We start from the raw sequence: 23400 nt of genomic DNA on the forward strand, positions 1-23400 counted from the left end.
TCTGTTTGGTGAAGGACAGGTAATCATCAATGTCTACATTAAAACTATAGTGACTGAAATCTGTCCCAGGAGATGTTCTGTGCCTTTGTCTACCACATTGTCTTCCCTAATATTCAGTCTCAGAAATAATGGCCCATCATGATTGGTACCTTTTGAAGACTGACAGATTTGACTACTTTACTCAAGGGTCATAATAAATCACAAGTGCTGGAAGAAAAAATAGTAGGGGAGCAACAGAGAGAGAACAACATGTTTCATTCTCATTGTTATTATGTTGTCTGAAGGACAATCCAGAATACTGTGTCATTTCAGTCGGGGTCATTGATCAATAGCTTCAAATACTGATAGGCTGCAATGCAACTAACAACCTCAAGTAAATGAGTGAATTCAAAAAACAATTAAAATCTGTATGCTATGCTTCATCAACTGGAATTTTGAGCATGCCGAAAAATATTTGGAAGCCCTATTAAAAAAGCAAAAATTGAATTAGAATTCTTAAAAATTTCACTTAATTTTGGAAGAATGTGAAGCAGCCACAGATGTCTGAAAAAACTGGTGAAAATTAGTCACAATTTGGAATCCAAATCTACTTATTAAGATTTATCAGAAAAAAAAATTCTACTTGTCTTTTTTTCTGATCTGTTTATTTACTTAGTTGTCAGCTTCAAAGCCATTTGATTATTTGAAACCTTTTTCAAAAATGGTTACAAAGTCTGTACCTCCATCATCAGGACAGACCTTCACAAGCTATCTAAAAAACTCAAGCAACATACCTGCTTTTGGGGTTTTTTTGTGGGGGGGAGGGAGGGGGAGAAACTTAAACATGCGCTTTTCCTTTTGATTTATCGTATCCAACATTTTCTGACGGGCAGGACTAGTGTTTTTTTCCCAGAAAGCCAGCTGAACTGACTCTGAGAGACCTCTGTTCACCAAAGAGGTATTCAGTTTGCTGCACCTTGGCAGACAGTATGGAGAGCTGGGAGAACATCAGGATCCACCAGGTCTTCCTGGTGGATCTTGGCATGAGTGGATTCCAGGGTGCCAGTAAGAAATGAACAGCTATTCCATTTAATATCCAATTCACTTTCTTTCACTACTTAATGAAGACAAAACTGAATTTAAAATCTTTGCCCTTTCAGAGAGTTCTGTTTGATTTGCGATTTGTTCATTTTCTAAGGAATCTGTACAGAAGACAAATGGTATCTAACCAAAAGTGCCACTTTCCCCACTGAAAAACTGAGCATGGAATTTTTCTGTCCTCCAGAAAGAAGGCAGAAATCAATCCAAGCCAGTCACTGGTTCAGAAATATGAATGCTTAGATTCATAGAAAGACAGCTGAAGACAGAACCATAGAAACATAGAATTGTTTTAGTTGGAAAAGACCTATAAGAGCATCAATTCCAACCGTTAACCCAGTTCAGGGGGCTTGGTACTCAAATAACAACTGGTCTTAATATTAAAGACTGAAACAAAGAAGGCTTTAAATACCTCAGCTGTTTCTTCATTCTTTGTTACTGTGTGCCCTCCCACCTCCAAAAAGGGCTGGAGACTCTCCTTAGTCTTCCTTTTTTTGCTGATGTATTTATAAGAACATTTTTTATTTTCTTTTACCACAGCAGCCAGGTTAGGTTCTACATGAGCTTTCACTCTTGTTGTTTTCTCCCTGCATAACCTCTCAACATCCTTTAATCTTCCTGAGTTCCTCATCCCATCTTCCAAAGGTCATAAACTCTATTTTTTGTCCTGAGTTCCAGTCAAAGCTCCCCATTCAGCCAGGCTCATCTTCATCCCCACCAGCTCATCTTCCAGCACACAGAGAGGGTCTGCCCCTGTGCCTTTAGGATTTCCTTCCTGAACACTGTCCAGCCTTCCTGGACTCCTCTGCCCGTCAGGGCTGCTTTCCAAGGGATTCTCTGAACCAGTCTCCCAAACAGATGAGAGTCTGCCCTCCAAAAGCCCACGCTATTGGTTTTGCTGGCCCCTCTCCTTATTTCTCCAAAAACTGAAAACTCATTTTGTGATCGCTGTGCCAAAGACAGCCTCCAGCCATCACATCACATCACATCACATCACATCACATCACATCACATCACATCACATCACATCATCACATCACACCAGTCCTCCATTCCCAAACAACAGGTCCAGTCAGGTGCCTTCCTGAACTGGCTCCCTCATCAGCTGTATCATTCCAGGAACCTCCTAGATGACTTAAAATGAACACTGCTCAGGGGAGGACAGCCTTTGCTCCCAAGATGTATCTAGCCTGCTCTTTAAAAACTTCCCTGACAGACATCCTCAACTACTCTATTGTAGTCACAGGCCAGTTTCACCATTAGGCAATCTTTGCCCATACTGGAGCGCATGCCACTGTGGTCCTGGTGTTACTGTGAGTTCAGGTATCTTTACGTGCTTGGGAGACTAACAGAAAACTTTAATTTGCTTATTTAGCTAAAAGTAGTCTTAAGACGGTCTTTACTGTAACCCTGCCAAAGTAATTCCAGGAGAGCAATGGTCGCAGAGGAAATGGGTAAATGGGAAGAATGCAGGAGAGGAAGTTCAGAGCCAGAGGATAACTGCAGTTTGTCACCAGTATCTGATTTGCTGGACAGCTGTCACCACTAGCTGTGTGGCACATGAAGAAACACACACATCCCTAATGATGCAAAAATAACTGGCAAGGCAGCTTTAATAGGAAACCACTGATACCAACTGTAGTCAGCCAAATTTCCCTTGGGGATGTCAACTGGGGCTCGAAAATCAGTCTGAGGTTTGCCTGGTATTTAAAATACATTTTTAATTCTTGCTGATACATCAAGCCTTTTTGCTTTGCTGACATTCCATAGTTTCAAGCTTTTCTCTGTGGCTAGGAACATACAATAAAAACAAGAGCTCAGCTTTCATAAACCCTATTTATTTCAGAAGATGCAGTTGAAGAAATATTCCTAAAGTAGAAGTTTGAGGTTGCCACCTATAGTCAGGATGTGAGCTGCCACTTTGCCACTTCCCAAGAGGCATGACTTTCCCAGATCTGATATGATACTGTTTATATTACAAGACCAGGCAAGATCACAGCCCAGGCGTTTACAGCAACTCTATTAATTAATCTACTATCTACCAAAAAAAAAAAAAAAAAAAAAGAAAGAAAAAATAAAAAGAAGAAATATTGAAGGCCATGTGTTAACAGAAATTATGAATATTCAACAGAAGGAAGACAAATAAAAAATATTCTACTTGACAGGTACCTATGCTGAGCTTTAAATTAGCCACACAGGACAAATGGCTTTAGTGCTGCGCCATGTTATTTCATCTAGATTCCTTTAAAATACACAATTAGGGCTATCAATCTACTAAACTAAATCCCACAAATATCAGCAAATTACATACTGTAAGCTATGTAATTTTTAAAGCTAATGCTCTCTATCTGTTCTAATTGTCAGTGTTTCATGTTTTCAAAATAAATGCAGCATTTAACTACTTTCAGAAAATTGTACTGAGAACTGAACATCCTTCTAGAAGAAAAACTTGGGATGAATAAAGTTAATCTCCAAAGTTAGTATAACCAGATTGCATGCTACAGGTTATCTACCTGTGCAGCCAGGAGGAGAAATTAAGGTTTCAGATTTAAGAAATAACCCTGGGATACATAATTTAATACAATAAAGAACTTCCTGGTAACAGCATTAGACTTTCAGATCTCTTAACAAACATATCACCTATCCAAAGAGAAATTATTCTTGGCACAAGAGACATACGATCTCATGAACCAAAGGATTTGATCAATGGAAGTTTCTTTCCTGCTGTGGGCTAATAAATCACCCCAGCCAGCAAGTGCCAGCCATTTACAGTATGAGCTGGCTGAGGATAACCTGAACATCACAGAGCTGCTATAACTTCTGCAACTACAGAAGTGGAAAAGAAGAAGAAGAGAAGAAAGTGGAAACTCCAAGAAGACAAACATGTGGATATTACCAAGTGACTACACCTAATTCCACCCTTGGTGTTAGAAATATACTTGTCCTAAAGGAAAATTTCACTAGGAAATTTTACAAATTATTTATCTTGCTTTTATTACTACAATAGAGATAAATATTTGTCTATTTGTTGAGATTTCTTTTGTAGTCTGTACTGGCCTAAGCATTTCATATATTGGTAGAAAAAATCTTAAGTAATTTAGTTGATCTACAACTTAGTTGAGTAACACTGAAAAAAGAAAATTGGGAATGATGTGTTTCTTTAAATTGGTTACATGCTAATAATCATATAACCAATTTTAGAAGTAGAGCAAATGGGATTGTGCTGGCTATCACATCAGCAGTTTCATACCAAACTTTCTGGATTTTTAAATACCCTCTCCTCTTTGGCTTTTTTATTTCCTTAGCCATATGGAAAACAGTCAGGCACAATTAACTATTTGTCAGAAAACAATCTATTAATTAACACGATTCTGTGTGAATGGGCTGAAAAGCATGTTCTTTGCTTGCCAAAAAGCTTCCATTTCTGCCTCATGTTTGTGCTCTGAACTAAACATAGCTACAGATACACAGCTTGACACAACTGACCAAGGCAGAAAAGAACAACTGCTGCCACAGTTTTTCAGAACCAGCAGCCACTGAGATTTTCTAAAGATAGGCAGGGGGTCAGGAGAGCTTCTGCTCTGCATCTCCTAAAATTCTTTACTGACAGGTCCTTGATTGAACTGGGCAGAAACAGATGAAATCCTAATTAAGACATTTAAATTTGTGACAGAGCTTGAAAGAGAAAAGATTTGAGGGGGGAGGAGGGAGAGTAAGTTACAGTGTTTTTTAGGCTTAACCTTAAAAATATAGGGTCTGACTTCAATTATATTTATATCCTTCCAGTTCTACTGACGTCAATGGATTTACTCCTAAATTATGCCAGATGGAAATCAGGCTAGCTGTTACAACATTTTCATGCATATAACTAGTACCCCTTTAAATGCAACATTTATTCAAAAGTACATCCTGAGATGTACTCAGATAGCCCAGCCACCATCAGAGGCAGGGGCAGTCAGTGATGGGGATGGTGAGGCTGAGCTGAGGAGTGATGGAAGGGGAAGAGAAAGAGGAGATCTGGAGCAAACTTCATTTGTTGTTATCTGCACATGCACATAGCCTTTGCTGCTGCTGAATCCTGGGCACTAAGCTGATAATGTCTGGGGCTGACACAAGACAAGATGGTGGCTATATGCTTACTTGGAAGAAAAGTAGTCTGAGATCTCTGTTGCCTCTGAGACTGGTATTCTTATAATTCGTTTTTTAGCACAACAGCCTGTAATGCTATTGTTTCCAAAACTGTGAACCACTTTGCAGGTCCACACAGGGCTACAGGTGTGTAACCATTATCAGTTAGTGGTTGCCTCCTTGTCACTGTTTTTCAGAACTGTTCACTCACTTGAATGTGATCCTGTAACCACAACCCATTCCTTCTGCATGCACTTGCAAATATCCAAGCAGCTGTTTCAAGTTATTTGAAGAGGGTAGAGACTGAAGTTTTACTTGATGTATCTGGGCTAACAGAAACTGATGATGTACATGACCTTTGTTGAGTGCAAACTGAGTCCAATCTGAAGGAAAGTAAGAGAGAGGAGCTAAAATTCCTCTTTGAAGTCTTCTTGCAGCTGTGAAGAGTTAATCTTATGTGACTATGAAAGGCTCAGAGAAGGCTGGTCTTATTTTTGCCAGTAGAGAAGATTTCAATACCTTCCAAGCCATTCAACATTTTGTACATCTGTCTGTACCCAGAGCTCTCTGCAGTTCATCTATTCATCATCTGCTCCTTCCACTGTCACTTTCCTCCAGGCTCCCCTAGCTCAGAATCTTTCAAGCTCTTCCAGTGCTGTCCCACTCCTCCCTTTCCCCCAACTCTATCTGTTTTTCTGCATGCATCCATTTGGCTTATGTCCCGGAGGAACAAAAATCACAGCAGAGACATATCAGATGTTTTGTCCCATGTTTCTTTCTTCTTCTTCTTGTCTACTCACAAGGTTGGAGTTTGGAGCAGAGTCCGCTCCTATTGGTACTACTTCTGCTGCAATCTCATACCATGGCATTCCAGCTTTGGCTGTACCCTGGGCGCTTTCATACTAATATAATTATTAATATTATGTTATTAGCCACAACAACCACCCCCAGAACCCGTGCTGCTCTCTTTGTCATTTCAAACTCCTGCAACAGCAAAGAAAGAATCCAACAGCAAGTCAGCTCATCCTCAACAGCCAGCCTTCCCAAAACCATCAAAACCAGACAAAAACATCACATAAAAGGTTCTTACACTGCCCCATTTAAGCTGTGCAACCCCTTTCCAATCTGCTCCTCTTTGCAACACTTCCAGCTTCTTCCATTTCTTCCAGTTGCTTTTGCCTTGTTAACACATGCCTACAGTTTTGGGCAAGCAGATTTAAACCTCTGTTTTGAAAATTTATGTGGGAGAGTATTACTGTATGCTGTAGCTCTGTGATTCAGGGATCCAAAGAACATAGCAATAATAAGCATTTCTTATGTGGAATGAATATATGTATATGTTTAAACATGAAGTTTTAACATATTCCCCAACATGAAGAGCCCTGCACTAAATTTCCCAGGGTGACAGCAGCCAGAGACATCACCATAAACTATTTATTTCATAATAATGTGCAAGCTTTTCATTCCACAAACAAATAGGTAAGCTTCTATTCCCATAGCAGGCTTCTCCTCAAAGTGAACCTTTTAGAGCCATTTCCATAAACATCACTGGCATTTCCAGCATGAAGTACAAAAAAGCAGCTATAGCCATGCTACACTTCAGCAGCTACTCTGGCCAATGTCTGCAGCTATTTTCAGCACAAGATCAACAAATGAATGTTTGCACAGCAGCATTTGCTCAGCAGAAATGTATAAACAAAAAACGCTCCAAGAATAACACGATGTGTTCACACAGTTTCGGGAATCTTCACCGCAACTAATAGTCATTAGTAATTAAAACCCAGGTGCTTCCCTCCAGTAGGGCTACTGGTACTGCAGGAATACCTGAAACTCAGGGAATCAAGAAACATCTGAGAAAACCTTTGGCAAGTCCATTTGTCTTCAATGTGACTACATTGAGAGCAGAAGGTCCAACCCCCCAGACATACGTCCTTCAGACATACATGCACTTAGGCTCCAGATCCCCCTTTTGCACCCTGACTATTGAACAGGCTCACTGTACAAGCCAGAATGCCCTTCCAGCAATGCCACAGCAATGCACGATGGGGCAGCTTCTCACACCTGTACAGAACTTTGCTCTTCTAGCAGGTCCTGTTTTGATACTTCTACCCCCTTCTCACCCTGTTCCTTTCAGCTGTGTCCTGTCTTGCTTCCAAAATCTAACACCAAAGACTGGATCTCTATGAACTTTGGGTTTTTCCATTTGTCTTCACTGGATTTTCCATTTGAAGCAGTAATGGTCTTTCAGCCTTACTGATCAGTTTTCATTGTACAAAGACGAGGACACAAAACTGTGTGTGATCTGCAGAAATGAAATTTATTCTGTCTCTGTTTCTCTGTCCCTTACATATGGTTGTTTGGAGCTTACATTAAAATTAAAATTGAAAATGTTGCTTTTGTAGTAGTCATTGAGTAACCCTTCCTTCCTTTCCTAATCCTTCAAGTGAGGAAAGCAGTCAGTACAAGGATATGTTGTCCCAGGTGCATGTTGGGATTTTTGTCTATCTCTCCATAAGGATGATTCGTGAAATACTGTCTCTCCCTAGATTTACAATTGTAAAATGAGGTCAAAATCTTGCCCTTTGAGGGAAGTGTTGCTTTTGGAAATGAACAGAAACACCTTCCTTCTAAGTAAGAGATGCTGGCTGTTCGTGGTAATTCAACAATCGGTCTTAAGAATTTTACTTATGAATAAAGGAGAACTTTGCTAAAGTGTTGCTAAATAAGATATCTACTAATTTAAAAAAAAATACCCCAATGCTCCCAAATTCCTTGCAATGCCATTATAGTCACTGGATCCTAAGCTCTGACAAGGTTAAATCTGATGTTATTCAGAGGCTGTTCCCCGAAGCAGATTCCCTTTTGGTAGTAGAATCATTGTCTTACTGTTTAAACATTCAGGCTTTCCTCTCTATTTCACACTTCATAAAGCACCTTTATGGTACTGAGGTGATTTTTTTTTTCCCAAACAGAACAGAAGGCAGTTTGTTTTTCCAGCTTTGATTAAATCCTACATCCCACAAGCAGTGAACCTGTGATACTGCCCTACTGTTTTTATTGTCTCCCTCCATTAAGATGCCAGCACGGAATGTCTTTCCGGCAGCCCCGGCGCGTTCTGCTCAGAGCCTACCGTGGGCGCTCCGGGTCTGAGGTTAATGTGTACACAGCACAACTCATTACCCTGCATTACTATCTGAGCCAAAAATCAACGTGATTGATCCAACAATATGTTTGGGCTTGGGACTCAGACTCAAATGAGGTCTCACCAAAAGCAAAGGTCAGCAACTTGGCACAAATTTCGCTGTGCATGGAGAAAGCTTTTCTTCCAAACTATTCATCAGGGAAGGTACAAATGACAACTAATATGGGCCTCATTAAAAATGAGTAGAGGAAACCCCTTGGAGAGGACAAGGTTCCCTCGATATCAAATTTCTTTTCAGTCTTTTTCTAAAGCTTTTATTTACGTTACAGTAAAGACAATGTGGAGCTTAAAGATAGCTATGGGGCTTGGGGTTTAGGAGACTTGTTAGACTAATTATCGTGATGTGCACTATCAATTACTGTCCACTAAAGAAGAGAGGGTAATTCTGCAGGCAGAAATAAATCTCTGGAAGTGAAGAATCTGGAGTAAAGGGAATAAAAGAATTTTTTTTAATCACCAATATTTTTTTTAATGTTAAAACTCCATTGTCAAAACATTTCCCATCTTAAAAATAACTAAAATAAAACAATCATTAATTTAAGAGGGGAAGAGAGAAGAGGAATGATAGATGAAACCCTTTCAATTGTGGATTTGTTTCAAGTACAGCTCCTACAAGGATTTCAGCAATACTCAAGCACTTTTGCCACAGTCAAGCCCTGAAATCAGAACTTCAAAATAAGCTATTTTACATATGGTATCAGCATGTTCTTTCTTCCTCAGTAACAAAGGATGTTGAAAATACTATTGATACAACAATTAGACTGTATGAGAAATACTTCCCTGCAGTCTACAGAGTTGCTGTGTTGCAATATAATTATCTAATGGCACATTTTTGTAAGGGTTCTCCTGGTATTATGGAGTATAATTTTATTTTTACAGGATTTGATAATAAGGTAAAAGGCTGGTATTAATAGTCTTAAGAATTTGTTACATAACCAGAGGTTGAGCATTAAAATTGAACTGGATTTGTAGAGTAGGTACTGAGTGAATGTCTAGCCACACCGAAAATTGTAACACATGTAACTTTTCCCTCTTCACTGTTCTTTCAAAAATCTCTCATCCTTCTATTGGTCAATCCCTCTTTCCAACAGAGAACACAACTTCTCCTCAAGATATAGTTAGAAAATGTGTTTATTTCTCTCTGTTAACAGTTGTTTGGCAAAGCAGCTATCAAGGCATACATTGCTCCTGCTTGTACCAGCAGCGCCACTCTGCTCTTCCTCAGCAGCCCTCCAACATTAACCAGCTCATCTGTGCTGAAAGCACTTGTGGGTGGAGACAGCACTCCTCTGACTACAAGCTGAGTGGGTGAGTGTGATGGGGCAATAATAAGCAAAAAGAGGGGGAAAAAATCCAAATGTTTCCCTCTAAATTAGGGTATTTTTACTAAGAATAGCTCTACTTTTGCCAGAAGTTTTCTCTGGGGATCAGCTGAGGGGCCTGGGGGAAGAAGAAGGGCTGCAGAGCAAAGAAGCTTTTTTATGGCCAGTTCTGCTGCTTTCTGATCTATTTATTCATGCCATTAATCAAAAAGCTGAAATAGGAGTATTATTATGCTAGAAAAAAACCCCAAAGAAACGATGACTGGGGTGAGAGGAATTCACACTGGGCAAAACCTGAAGGTCAACCCTCCCGTTAAGGGGCCCCTCCATTCCCCTGAAGGTGATTTTTAACTTCAGGAGACAAAACCAGCAAATGAGAACCAGGTAACTTTGAACAGAGAAAATGCAGCTTGATGGGAACTTAATGCCTGAAAAATCCAGGATTCTCTAAGACAGACAATCCTTTTCTTTTTACACTTCTAACATGCAGCCTGTAAGCAGAAAAATGCAGAGAAATGAGAAAACAGACAGAGTGCAAGGGCACAGCTCTTGCAAAACAGTGTTTGCCAGCACCCCCACACCGCAGGGCTGTGTACTCAGGGTGAACCAGCCCTGGGGATGTAAGCATGTCTGCTTGTCCCATGGAAGTGAGGAGGGATCCAGGGGCTGAAGGGTGTCCCCAGCGCTGCTCGGGACTGTGGTCAGCGGGGTCAGTGCTCAGGGGGTTCCTATTGCTCAGACTGCATTTGCCTTGCTCTTGGTTTGAGTTTGCCCCAATCTATTGCCTTTATGGCAGCTTCCTCACCCTGAAAAACCACTCCACAGCATTTCCAAATGCCCAGGATGTGCTCCACACCTCCCTCAACCGTTGTGCTGGTCTGGTTTCTCCCACCCTGCATCCCACAGCTGGGCTAGAACACGAGTTCCTCTTTCCTAACCCACCACTGCTGGCACCCTACTTGCACCAGGGAGAGGAGGCAGAAACACACCGGGGCAGAAGCAGATCAGTTGTTTTGGCACTTAAGCACTTAAAACAATTAGGAGGGCCACCCTCCACTCCCCACTGAAAGCAGTGCTGGCTATGGGTTCAGTAGAGGTGTCTGCTCTCTATGCAATGTTTTATAAAGGAGGCTCATGTTGAATTGAAATCGCATTTGAATACCAAAGACCATCACTGCCTCCAATTCCTTCACTGTCTTTCTTGCAATATTTTCTGTCAGAGGCTGAGAGAAAAAAGGAACCTTTTCCCCAGCTTCTGAATAAAAGGAATCAAAGTCTTCCTTCACATCACACCTGCATCTTTGCTGGGTTTTTCTTTTCAAATGAACTGTACTGCAAATATGTTCAAACAGAGGCTTTCAAACCTGTGCAGCCCCAAAAGGTGAGATGACCCAGCACATGCACAAGGGGAGCTGGACCCTTTTGGACAGATCAACTGCAACTGCCAAGGCAAAAGATGGAAAGGACCAACAACCTGAAAATTTAGCAAAATCTAGGAAGAAAATACCTCAACTGCCAAAATCTAGAAAGCTCCTTGACCAGCAAAATCCAGCCTAGCCAAACAGGAGTTCCAGTTTGGGTTATCTAGAACAAAGAGTTAAGTGTTCATGCTGTGACAGACACACTGCGCAAAGAAGCCAGTGCTCAGAACCACATCAGAATGTGCTCCAGACCACACTAGGATGTGGTCCCACAGCTACCACCCTGTTCTGTTGGAGAAACCAAGAGAAACAGCTCCCACACCTCAGGAAGGCACTGAATTCCCCATTTCCTTTCAGCATCCTCTCCCTCCTTTCAAGCTACATCCCAGCATTTCCCCTCTCGAGGCCTACCCGGTTTGCTGACCAGACATCTGCAGAGCTCCCTGTCACAGCAGAGCCATGTGGATCCTGCCTGGGGCTGCTGTCCCCTGCCTGTGCAGGCATAGCTGACAGAGCAGCAGCCACACCTCAGGCTCAGAATTCTTCCTGACGCAGGGAGGGAGAAGTTAATTAAACTCTGTGGAGAGGAATGATTACAAAAAGGAACTTTCTCATCATTCCTGGGGTTCACAGGAACACTGATAGACATATGCTGTATTTTATGGAGAAAGCTAAGTCATCTGCAAGGACAGTCAGATCAAAGCTGAGGCAGAGGCAGAGCAGGAAGGATGTGATTACCTCTGCTGGGATCTGACCAGAACTAATCCAGCCCTCATGGGAAGGGCAAGGGGATATGCAGGGCCCAGTTCACACTGCAGCTCAATTTCTGCAAGAATAATTTAATACCTGAAGGCTACCACAGGCACAACACTGCTCACTCACTATTTAACTGTGCTCTATAATTATTTGATAGAGGGGTTTTCCTTCACTACAGCAACCGACTGTACTGCAGAAACACAGACTTTTGATTTCAGGTCCCTCATGCATTTACCACCATATTCCTGTAATTTTTCATTATTTACTTATACCTATTCTTCTTTCCAGTCCCCTTGCAATGAGCACTTCACCTAATTTTATTATTTGCATTGACATGGGAAGAAATAGCATGTGTGTTACAGATAAAGGCAAAGCCTTTAAAACAGTACAGTGAATGAAAAGGCTGTTTTCAGCCTGAGTTTTCCTTAATACAGCCGTTTACTGAAGGCACCGAAAGCAAGGAGAGAACGAAGTCACTGCTGGTAAAAATGGCCTGTGGAAGAACCTCACTGAAGCTTGGAGAGGAAATTACTCTTCATGCTATTTCAGGTTTACGTCTTTCCTAAGAACAGGCTGATCGTTACCCCAGATAATGAAGACTGTTAATGTAATTAAGAACTCTGTTCTGGTGTTTTACAAAGCAAACAAATAAGTTCCGGAATTAATAAGCTGCAAGGTTAAGTGACACAGGGCAAAACCAGGATTCTTCATTTGGATATAAGTGCTCCACAGCAAGTCATTAGCTGGTACTTAAAAGTGCAATTTCTAATTTAGGACACAGAGAAGGTTTTCCATTTGAGGTATGTGTAATCTCTAAAAGGTCAGATCAATTTTAAGATTATGACCAGATATATATTAATCGATATGAGAAGTTGCATCCTTGTTCAACCAAAAAAAAAACAGGAAAGCAGGACCAAATTGCCTTGCTCTTCTTCCTGGATATTATGGGTGAGCAGTATTTCCAAACTTGTCTGTAAATTCCTTACAAATAAGTTAGTAATAGTATTTTTAGCAACCACCCATTTTTCTAGCAGTTTATTTATCTGGTTAAATCATATATTGATTTGTACTGGGTTAACTCACAGTACAACCCAAAGCTTACTGTAGGTTCAGCCTAAATATGCACAGGTACTTTCCAGGCACAGAAGAGAGACCTGGAGGTTAGTACAACCTGGATTTTATTCCTGAAAATGCTGCTGGTTCAGAGATGAGGTGTCAGGACTCACCCCCTGATTGGGGTGACCCCGAAAGATGGAAAAGTCTCTCCTCCAACCCGTGCCTTCAAAGAAAGACTCAGTAGATCTCTGTTGTCTGGTCTCAAGGCAGTTTATTGTAGGTTATCTAAAGATTCTTTTCCTGAGCTGCTGTGGCCCGTTCAGCAGGTCAGACAAAGGCACACTGCCCTCCCAAGGGGCTGGTGCCATCTTTTATATCATACATTACATGCTACATGTTTATACTTTTTCCCCAATGCCTACTATCTATATTGAATGGTGACTTTCTACTCTAAACCAATCTGTGAGTGCCAACATCACGAAAGACATAGAGGTTAGGAAGGAGAAGGAAGGAGGACAGGGCACACCCAAATCCCTCCATCTTAGAACCCTTTACCCCCATGTACAAAACTTGGACCCCTGCGTACAAGGCTTAAAACCCCCTTGTAGAGCACTCTAAAATCCTTCCTTTCACTTCATGACTACACTTCCTTCACTTCTACTACAATACCTAAACTTCTGTGACTTCTTGTTCTTCCTGCAAAGTTGGTAAATTCTTCCATGGGTCAGATGCAAAGCCACAGGGGTTTCTGGCTGCATGCCAGGGTCTCAGATGCTTCTGACCTGAGTCTGGAACATCCAAGAATGTCTGAGGGACATTCTGGGTTCCGACAGTGAGGCAGCCACACTAGTGAAACAGTGACACACTGCCTAATGAAGCAGCAGCTTCCCAATCCCCTCCTCCTTGCCACAGGTTCTCATTACTTCTCTTGCACTGGAATTTGCCTCTGTCACAGAGCCTGCAGAAAATTAATGGCGTCCCTCCAAAAGCAATGACTTTTCTACCAGAACTGCCACCACCATGATGGAAGAGCTGGGAGTGCTAAGGGGAACAGTGGCAGCTGCAACCACAGACACAGCCATGCCACATTTTTTAAAATGCTGCCTAGAAGATGCTGTGCTTCATAGGAAGGTGGTTAAAGTCAGATACAAATGAATAAAATCAGATAACATTGGACACATAATGCTAAATAATGGCAAAATATTTTAACTTCGTGGTGGGCTGGTGGATTTCTCATGCAAAGACATCCCAAGCTCACTTTTATAATTTGGAAATCATATAAAAATTTTTAACTAAAGATCTCCATTTCTTTGAAAACTCGTTTGTCTGTGATGAGAATAACAACATGGCTCTGTTGTTGTCTACTTATTTTGCTAACCTGTGAACATGCTTCCTAAGGAAATGGTAACATTTTCATTTCATACTGAGGAAGAGAAATAACCTCAAATACACTCTCATGTCATTTGCCTAAATCTTGTTTGGACAGCTTGCACATCTCACAATTTTCCTGTTATCACTAGCTCCTCTGAATCAGAGTGAGAGCAGGGAGATAAATGTAATACTGCAATATACAGCTTGATACTGAAGATCACTCTGCTGTGACATGCCTTGCACTTCAGCACTAACACAATGATATGGTTATCTAAGGTTTGAGGAGACTGAACAGCCTGTAATATATTAACACACTTTTCATTTCAGAGATAGTGTCAGGAGCTGAAAAACAATTCTGGTTCACCGTGCTACTTTGGTTATTTCCCCTCAGGTCTTTTCTCCCCTCTGAAACCCACACCAGATTTGTGGAAGCAGCAACACCCTCACCCTGCACAGGCAGAGCAACATGAACAGGAACCAAGTGCTGGGGTTAAGACCTAGTGAGAAAAGCCCATAAAGTCACTTTTTCTGCAGCTTCAAAAATTAACATTCTAAAAGACAACTTGCAGGAATTCCTATTTTTAAGTTTCTCAAAGGAGCTTTCAGATAATTTTAAGAAGTCCACTGCCTGTGAGACATTTGACATCTGGAAAGAGCTCAGCCTCTGGCTGCAGAAGTGCTTTTTCTTTCTTCCAAGCCTACATGAAAAGTATCACTGGCACAGTGAGGACAGAGGGAGATGCACAGCTCAGGGTTTTATTTAGTTTTGGGTTTTTTTCTTAACCAACCCAGCTTGATGCTGGCGCCTGGCTGTAGTTTCAGCTGCCCCTGAAGCCAGTCATGCTTTTGCTTGTGTGGCGGACTGCTGAATTGGCAAAAGCTACCTTCACAAAACCCCTTTTGCCAGAACACCTTTTTGTGTTTGCATTAAAGAAGAAAAGGTTTAGATAAAGCTTTTGCCAATAATATTTTGGTCTATTGCAGTAAACGTTACAGAGTGATAAAATAAACCACCATTTCCTCAGTGTTTTAGCTCTTCAGTTCAGAGCAGAATTTGCTCCTCATGAAGGAACTCAGTAGTAGATGGGTAAGGAGAAGAGCAACCATGCCTGTTTCAGCTCTTCTGTAAGTCATGGGATGTGCAGAAGTATTAAAAAGGTGGGGGCAAAGCTGGGGAAGACATTTTTACAAGGATTGAAAGTGTTTCTGAAAGAGCAGAAACAATACACATTTGGAAAAGCTCCTCAATTTAGATGACATTACTTTTTTAAAATTTTATTTGGTTGCTAAAAGTATTTTTACAGGGAACATCATAAAAAGACAAGACCTGGAGAGATTAAAACCCACATGTAACTATTCCCTCATGCTTTGCACAGCTGTTAAATGCACAGGTCTTGCTGAAGTGAAAAGACAAATACAGGAAACACAAAGTGATGAGGAGTGCACACACCTCATTACAAACCAGCACTTGGTATTTCTCTTAGTTACAGAGAAGTTTTAGGACGCTGGTGACTAATACAACTCCCTAATCCTTGGTCAGCTTTAGAAACCTTCCTCATAAGGCCAAGGTCAGGACAAGGCTACTTCCTTAATAACAGAGGGAAGATGGCATCTCTAATGATTGCTTCTGGCTGTTTTTCTCCTTGCCTGTAAGAAGGCCATAGAGAACATTTACTTTCTTAAAGTGACGCAGAGCTCTCTATTTACCAGCAGGCAGACCCTCACTGCCCATCAGGAACCTGAAGGTGGAATTGCAAAATGGAAGTTTCAGGTTGAAGACCACATGTTCAGTGCTTTCTTCTCATGGAAGTTCAGTTAAGGTGGTAGAATCCTGTTAGCATGCAATGGCTTAGTATCTTAGATAATCCACTATTTATTTTAATGTTATCCACCTGAGGGAGGCTCCCCTAATGAATCTATTTTTGCAGTGTCATGTAAGTTGAAGTTTAGAGCTAAGTTTAGAGCAGAGTCATATAAAAAATATCAAACCAGGAAATAGCTTAATTGAAGCACAGAGCAATCACAGCAAATTACAGTGAAATTTCTATGGGATTACATTTTGCATTCCCCAAACAAGCACAGGAATTCAGCTCAGAGTCTTCCCATTTTGCTGAGAATTCACTTTAACGATTTTCTGTGTAGGTAACATAATAAAAGCTGTCTTCAAAGTTACAGTCTAAGATGCTTTTGTGACCCTGTGGGAAGCCCATGCTCGAGCTGACTCCTGGCAGGACTGGTGGCCCTGTGGAGAGAGGTGCCCACCCTGGAGCAGGCAGGATCTGTGATGCTGCTGGAGACCCCCACTGGAGCAGTTTGTGAGGAACTGCTGCCCATGGGAAAGACTCATGTTGGAGAAGTTCCTGGAGGACGGGCTCCTGGGGGAGGGACCCCACCCTCGAAGAGGGGAGCAGTGTGAGGAGTCCTCCCCTGAGGAGGAAGGAGCAGCAGAGACAAGATGTGATGAACTGACCACAACACCATTCCAGTGCACTTGTGCCACAGGGAAGGGAGAAAGGTAGAGAAAATCACAAGGAAAGAAGGTAGGGACAGGGGAAAGGTTTTTTTAAGATTTGGTTTTATTTTCTCATTACCCTACTCTGGTTTGTTTGGTAATAAATTCAATTAATTTTCTCCAAGTCGAGTCTGTTTAGCCCATGATGGTATTTGGTGAATTATATTTCCTTACTCTTATCTCAAGTCACAAGCCTTTTGTTTTCTCTCCCCGTCAAGCTGAAGAGGGGGAGTGATACAGCAGCTTTGGTGGGCACCTGGCATCCAGGCAGAGTCAAAGAACCACACTGATATTCACAGGGACTTCCACAAATCACTGCAGAATTTAATCTCTTCCTACTAACAAACCCAGGTTTTTTCACAAGGAGCATCTCTGGTCTGCACGTCCCTCAGCTGCCTTGAACACCTCCTCTGAAACAATACACAAACAGCTGGCATATACACAGCATGTGCAGGTTATCGCTTTCATCCAGGCTGTACAGCCCACAGTCCAGTAAGAATAAAGAGAACTTCACATTTTGCCATATTTTTCTCAACTTTTCAACAGGTCTCCAAGATGAGAGAAAGGTGGGAACTTTTGACATCACTCTGTTACTACTGCACAGTTCTGGATGGTTTTTAGTGAAAAAAAACAAGTTGCCTTTTCAGTAACAATGTCACTGCCAATCTCTCAAGGCTAATTCTTGGTAACAGCCACCATAAATACACTGGAACGTGCACAGAGCCACAGCCTGACCCTAACAAAGGCAAAACAAGTTTCATCACTAAATTTAGAAAGACCTCAAAATGGTCCATATTGAGTAATACAAAATAACATTTCAGCCCATAAGGGGAAAGAAAAAAGAAGAAAGAAAAAAAAAGAAAAAAAAAAGGAGAAAGAGAGAAGCATTTGAATGGGATATTGTGTATTCACTGTAAGAAGAGGAAATTCATAAACCAGGAGCCATGTGTCCACTTAAGATGATGTGTGAATATTATACTTACAAGATCTCTATGATCTACTACAGAACAGTTACCCTTTCAGAGGAAAGCATTTTGCAACAGGGAAAGCCCCTTATGCTCTTATAAGTATAGAAATTAAAAAAAGGAAAACAAGATTAAAGATCCCATGGCTGTATAGTTTAATACTGCTAAAATTTACTCACCAAACCTGTGGTGTTTTAATCCCAAATTATTCCCCCAAACTTCTACATTTTCTACAGCACTAAGCCAAAGAGTTGTGCTGTTGTCCCCACTCAGTGAGCTTGGAGGGAGGGACAGGAAAAGATACAAAATCTGCCTGAAAGGCTTTGCAATCTTTGTGTCACTGCAAGTGGTGCAGAGTGACCCATGTTTTTGCTAAAAATTAATGGTGTGCCTTTTTAAAGGACACTAGGATAGAAATAAGGCACCTGTGCCTGTGGATTCCATATTTTCATCTACAAAATCCCCAAAAGAGATAAAACATACAGTATTTTTTTTTCAGGGCAGTTGAAGTCAGTTTTGCACATCTGTGCTGGATGCCCAGGTTGAAAGGGCAGTGTGCACACAGTGACCATTTTCCCACACCACCCAGCTGGAGGGGCAGAGATGCTCTGAATGGCTGCCCAGGCAGCAGATGGATGGGAATTATTTCTAGGCACAATTCTAACCCTGCTACCATAGCAAATCCACACTTATCAGTTATCAGTGCTTAAAATGAATTCTGAGACTAGTGATTTAGAATCAGATCATCTAATACAGATATCACCCCTGAGCATTCACGGATTGTCTTTCCACAGGTCAACAGATCCCACACTACTCTCGAACAGAACACCAGCTTTTCTCTGTGCATGAAACATTTTAAGACTCAAACTTTGAAAGACGGCCAAGAGTTGCAATTGCAAGCTGAGGCTGATAAGATGTTCAGCTCAAATGCAGGGTTACAATTAAAGGACAATCTCCCAGCCTTTATAGGAAGCTTCAGATCACGCCCAGCTCCAGAGGCCAGGCACAGCAGAGAGGTGGCCCATGGACCAAGTAAGTGCTTCCCAAGCTGGGAGTCAAAGGTGACAACTCATATACATGATGGGAGCTGTAACAGCAGGTGAACTCAAGGGCTGGTGTCAGTTTTTGTGACTCATGTCCCATCCTTGAACTTGATATGAGACTTTTTGATCTCCCAGGAAAGTCTTTTTTAATTGGCACGTAGAAGCAAAGACTATGGGGACGCTATAGTTTTCTGCTTGATTTTTTAAAGTACAAACATTGGCTTGTTAAGAAAAGAAAGGTCTTCAAGGAAAGGTAAATCAAACCCCAAAATCTCATTTAGTCTCTCTACTTCCAAACAAGGCTGAATTTAGGGACAGGGAATAAGAGATAGAGAGCTTAGAAATGAAAATAAGAGTGTTTTCATTACCTTTTCTGCAAGCCAGCCTAGATGCCTAATCTCTCGACTTCCAGCAATCCCTGTTTTACCCAGCTGGTCTCTGACCTCTGCAATCACCCTGGGGATGAGCTCATTGACACTGGAGTGGATGGCATTGAACCAGGCCTGGGCTGTAGCTGAATCCTTACTCCTGAGCACCACGGTGTGCTTGGCATCAGGTGAATGAACTTCAATAATTCTAGAAAAATGGGGGGAAAAACATTATGTTCATTCATATACTAATAGGCAGCTAAATTTATTACCTCATTTAGTGAATGCAATGAGTTAAAAAGGACACTAATATTGAGACCTAGCACTAAAAACTTACCTTTAAAACACCTGAACAGAGTAGGATCATCTTAACTGAAGCCAGGTCTCTACTGGCACTGTGATAACATCCTTGAGAAGGGGATTTGCCAGTGCTGATGCAACCCTACATACAGCATGTCAATAGTTTAGAATATGTGCAATAGTGCAAGAGGAACATGCACTGACATGGACGCTGCCCAGAACCACAGACTGCATGGAAGGTGACTGTGGAGAAGCCAGGCATAAGCTGCTGCTTTCCTTAGCTGATTATCATGGCACAACCAGAGTTTTTAAGTGTGTTTATTTTATCCACGCAGAGATAAATTAAAATCATCCTCATCCCAAACAGAGGAATTTTCTTAGGATTGTTCTATGGTTTCACTGATACCACTACACATTAACACAGACCTAGCACAACTGGCCTTCTCCAGGAGTGACCAGCATCCTCAATGCTCCATTTAGATCCTGCTAACAGTGGCAACAAGAAAGTGCTAACAACAATCTGCTGGCAGGCACCATTCACAGATTTTCAAACTCCTGTAGAAGGAAATGAGTTTTGTTTCAAAGAAAACATTCCTGGTGGACTATCTTGTGGGTTTCCACTGTGGTTTGAAAAGTACAACTGAACACAGTTTTCAGGAAAATGAATCCTGTTCATTGTGGTAATGGGACCTGTGCCAACACCTTCACTAACAACAACAACAAAAGTGCTTTGACAGGCAGCTGCAGCTATTTCAGCTCTGTTCTTAGTGAAGTTATTAGTTATTAGTGAGGCTTTGTGTGCTCTTTATAGCTTTGTGGGCCATTTTACTTGGACATCTGGTAAATAACCCACAAAGTAATAGCCTGTTTTATCTTTATGTGGCAATTATAAAACAAAGCCCTGGTCATTGCCCATCACTCAACTCTCTATCACATTTGTGCTTTTTTATTATAAAAGTACAGTGACAGCCCCAAATGTTACCCTCCCAAATTCAACCTGGGATCTGAGCCTAAGCATGTACTTCTGTCCTGTGTATGGCTGCCCAGCCCCTGGGACACACAATGACTCCTTTCTGCAGCAGAAAATTAATTAGTTCAGTGGAATTTATTCAGGTTGAAGTTCAAAACACAACTGTAATGCAAATATTTGTTGTGCAATTACAAAATCCAGCAATTTGGAGCTTAACTGACAATTAAGAAGTTTTAATTATTTGGTTAAACCAGAGCAGAATCCAAAACAGAGGGTGGTCACTCGTTCTGCACAGCTCTCTGGGGCTCAGAGAGGAAGGATCCCTGGTTTCATGTCTGTCCATTTGGAGAAGGGGAGGTTTCCACGTAGACACTGTTCTAAATATAGAAAAGGTCATGATTTTCCAAACTCAGCAGCTGAACTATTCAGGGTTTTAAATCACTGGATAGCTTAACAAGTGGCTTGATTTTCAGGAAGCACTGAGCCAACACAGTAATGCATGTTTCCTCAGTAAAGCTGCTGCAGTTCAGCACTATCTTAAAATTAATGTTCTTATTTAGCCACTCCAGGATGCACCAAATTTTCAGTTTCAAGTACCAAAGTAAAATTCCTTGATACATGATGGCAGTCTTGTGAACTAGAAAACTGTATTTATAGACAGGCACGTTCCAAATCACACTCCCTTTTTCTGAACTGCTAGAAACAGCCACCTCCTTCATGGTTAGGATTTAGCCATTTGTGTCCACAGATCATTACAATCATGCACAGCTACCATACTCCAGTCTGTCTTTCCATCACAAAAACAGCTCTCCCACTGCTGAGTCCCACTGTGACTCTGAACTGCAGCTGGAGTGTGTTCTTGTAGGCAGCCACCACCAAAAACAAGCTAGACAGGCTTGGATTTTCAAAATACATTGTGGTAATCAGTGAAATGTTGCTTATTACTTACAGAACAGTTTTTGGCAAGAGATCTTACAGCTTTTCACAAATTAGGTCAGTGACAGCATCCTCATTTCACCAACGAAAAAACGGAAAAGTGAAGAACCCAGACAAAGCAGGGAACTGGCCAGGAGCAGCAATCAGGATTTTCAGACCTCTGTCTCCCATTTTAATACTTCTTTTAAAAACAAAAATTATTTGGACAACACAGCAGTACTGTGCTGCATTTGAAAAATGTCAACACACCATATAGATTGTGTGAAACAATGCTCTTTACAAAGCCTGTGGTTTCTACATGGGGACTTCCACCTACAAACTTGCTGCACATCATGCAATAAACAAAGTGCTGAACACAGGCTCTGAAGGCTCAGAACAAAGTGCTGCTTTTTCAGTTGCAAAAGAGCAGCAGCAAACTTGTGTGTTTTCTTTATAAGTTAGAGTTATGGCAGGTTTTGACTTGGAAATAAATTATTGAGAGCTGAAAGAGCTTCTTAATGGCAACTTGTTTACCTCCAGTTTGTAAATTCTTCCTTCAAACAAGTGGAATAACATACAAACAGGTATTTTAGTACTCGGGCCTTCAGCAAAGTGTGTTTTCCTTGATGGTGACTATTTAAATATTTCTACAAGAGCTCTATCCCCTAAAATAATGAACATTTAGACAGTTGTCAACAGTTCTATTTAAGGAGTTCTAAACCATGCATATTCTTTCTAATAGCTACATATTCAAATGTGATATCAAAGTCTAAATTCTAGTATACATATGCCTACACACATACTGAACCATGTTTGCAAAAATACTCATCCGTCAGTGACTTGTAATAGAGCTAGTTTGGGACTGCTTGTCAGTCACCAAAATGTGATGATGATGATGCACTAACAATTGCAGAAAGTCTTCCTTGTTCCATGAGCTAAGTAACGAGATGACTGGACAATACTACTGACACTTCTCAAAACTTAGCTCAAAACAGGATGCTGCTTTGACCACACTGAAAATTATTCTTTTTATCCACAGCACTTGTCCACTCCCAGAAATACATCTGCAAGCATCATTCCTTAGCACGCTGCTACATAGACCAACTTTTATTTACATACCCCAAAGTCTAAATCCTCAACTGCCTGTATTCTGCCACAGGGAATTACTGTAAGATCAGGACTAGAATACCTTAGGAAACTGAGCTTGCAGATTTACACCAAAAACCCAGGACTCCTGTCTCCACAGTCAACTGGGATGGAGATACTAAAATAAACTTTAAATCTTCCCGGAAACCCACGGGCTCTGACTGCAATCAGATGCTGAAAGTGCTGCATCCCTATAAACTCTTTCCTTTTCTGCCTTTCAGCCCACGCTGCTTTGATTCACCAGTCCAACTGGATGATGCTTTCTGTACAGAAGCTGACTGATGGCATTTCTATACTTTCTGAAAAGAAGACAATACCAGTGGCCTTAGTAAACTCCAAGACTAAGGCACTTAAATGTTTGCAGCAGTCTAGCCATTATAGTTTTGATTTGTTCCTTGGCTAAACTGACCACCTCTGACTGACTTCTGTTTATCTGCAGTTCAGTGATAAAGTTCCCTTAATTCCCCACTGAATTGAAATATTTAGGGCAATGCCACAGCTGTGTTTATTCTCACACTCCACCACAGTTATGTAAATACTGCATATGGAGCTGTTTCTGATAAAGCCCATACCAACCCAAAGGAATTATATGTTAGCTCTAGATGACTGCCAAGATGCGCGGCATCTCTCCAGCTTGGCAATGCATATGAATGATATCACATTTTCTCAGAGATCATTTGGCAAACCTTATAACAAAAGAATAATTTCCTCTCTCCTTCTCAAAGACCCTCAGTGAGCTGAGGAGTGTTTCCAGCACCCCCTTCTCCACCCGCAGAACACGGGGGTGACACAAAACCCAGTGCTTCCAAATGCTGGAACCTGGCACATAAGAGGAAAACTCCCTTCCT

At 41.3% G+C, this 23400-nt stretch overlaps 1 protein-coding gene across 1 annotated transcript in view; it reads right to left on the reverse strand.

The window, feature by feature from the left end:
- The window catches only part of SNTB1 (syntrophin beta 1), a 113575-nt gene that overhangs the window by 23227 nt on the left and 66948 nt on the right, over positions 1-23400 (reverse strand). The window contains exon 3 of the mRNA XM_038129169.1: positions 19222-19429. Coding sequence (XP_037985097.1) covers positions 19222-19429 — 208 coding nt within the window. The remainder of the gene's footprint in view (positions 1-19221; positions 19430-23400) is intronic.

This window comes from Motacilla alba, chromosome 2 (genome assembly GCF_015832195.1).
Source record: "Motacilla alba alba isolate MOTALB_02 chromosome 2, Motacilla_alba_V1.0_pri, whole genome shotgun sequence".
Taxonomy (NCBI): Eukaryota; Metazoa; Chordata; class Aves; order Passeriformes; family Motacillidae; genus Motacilla; species Motacilla alba.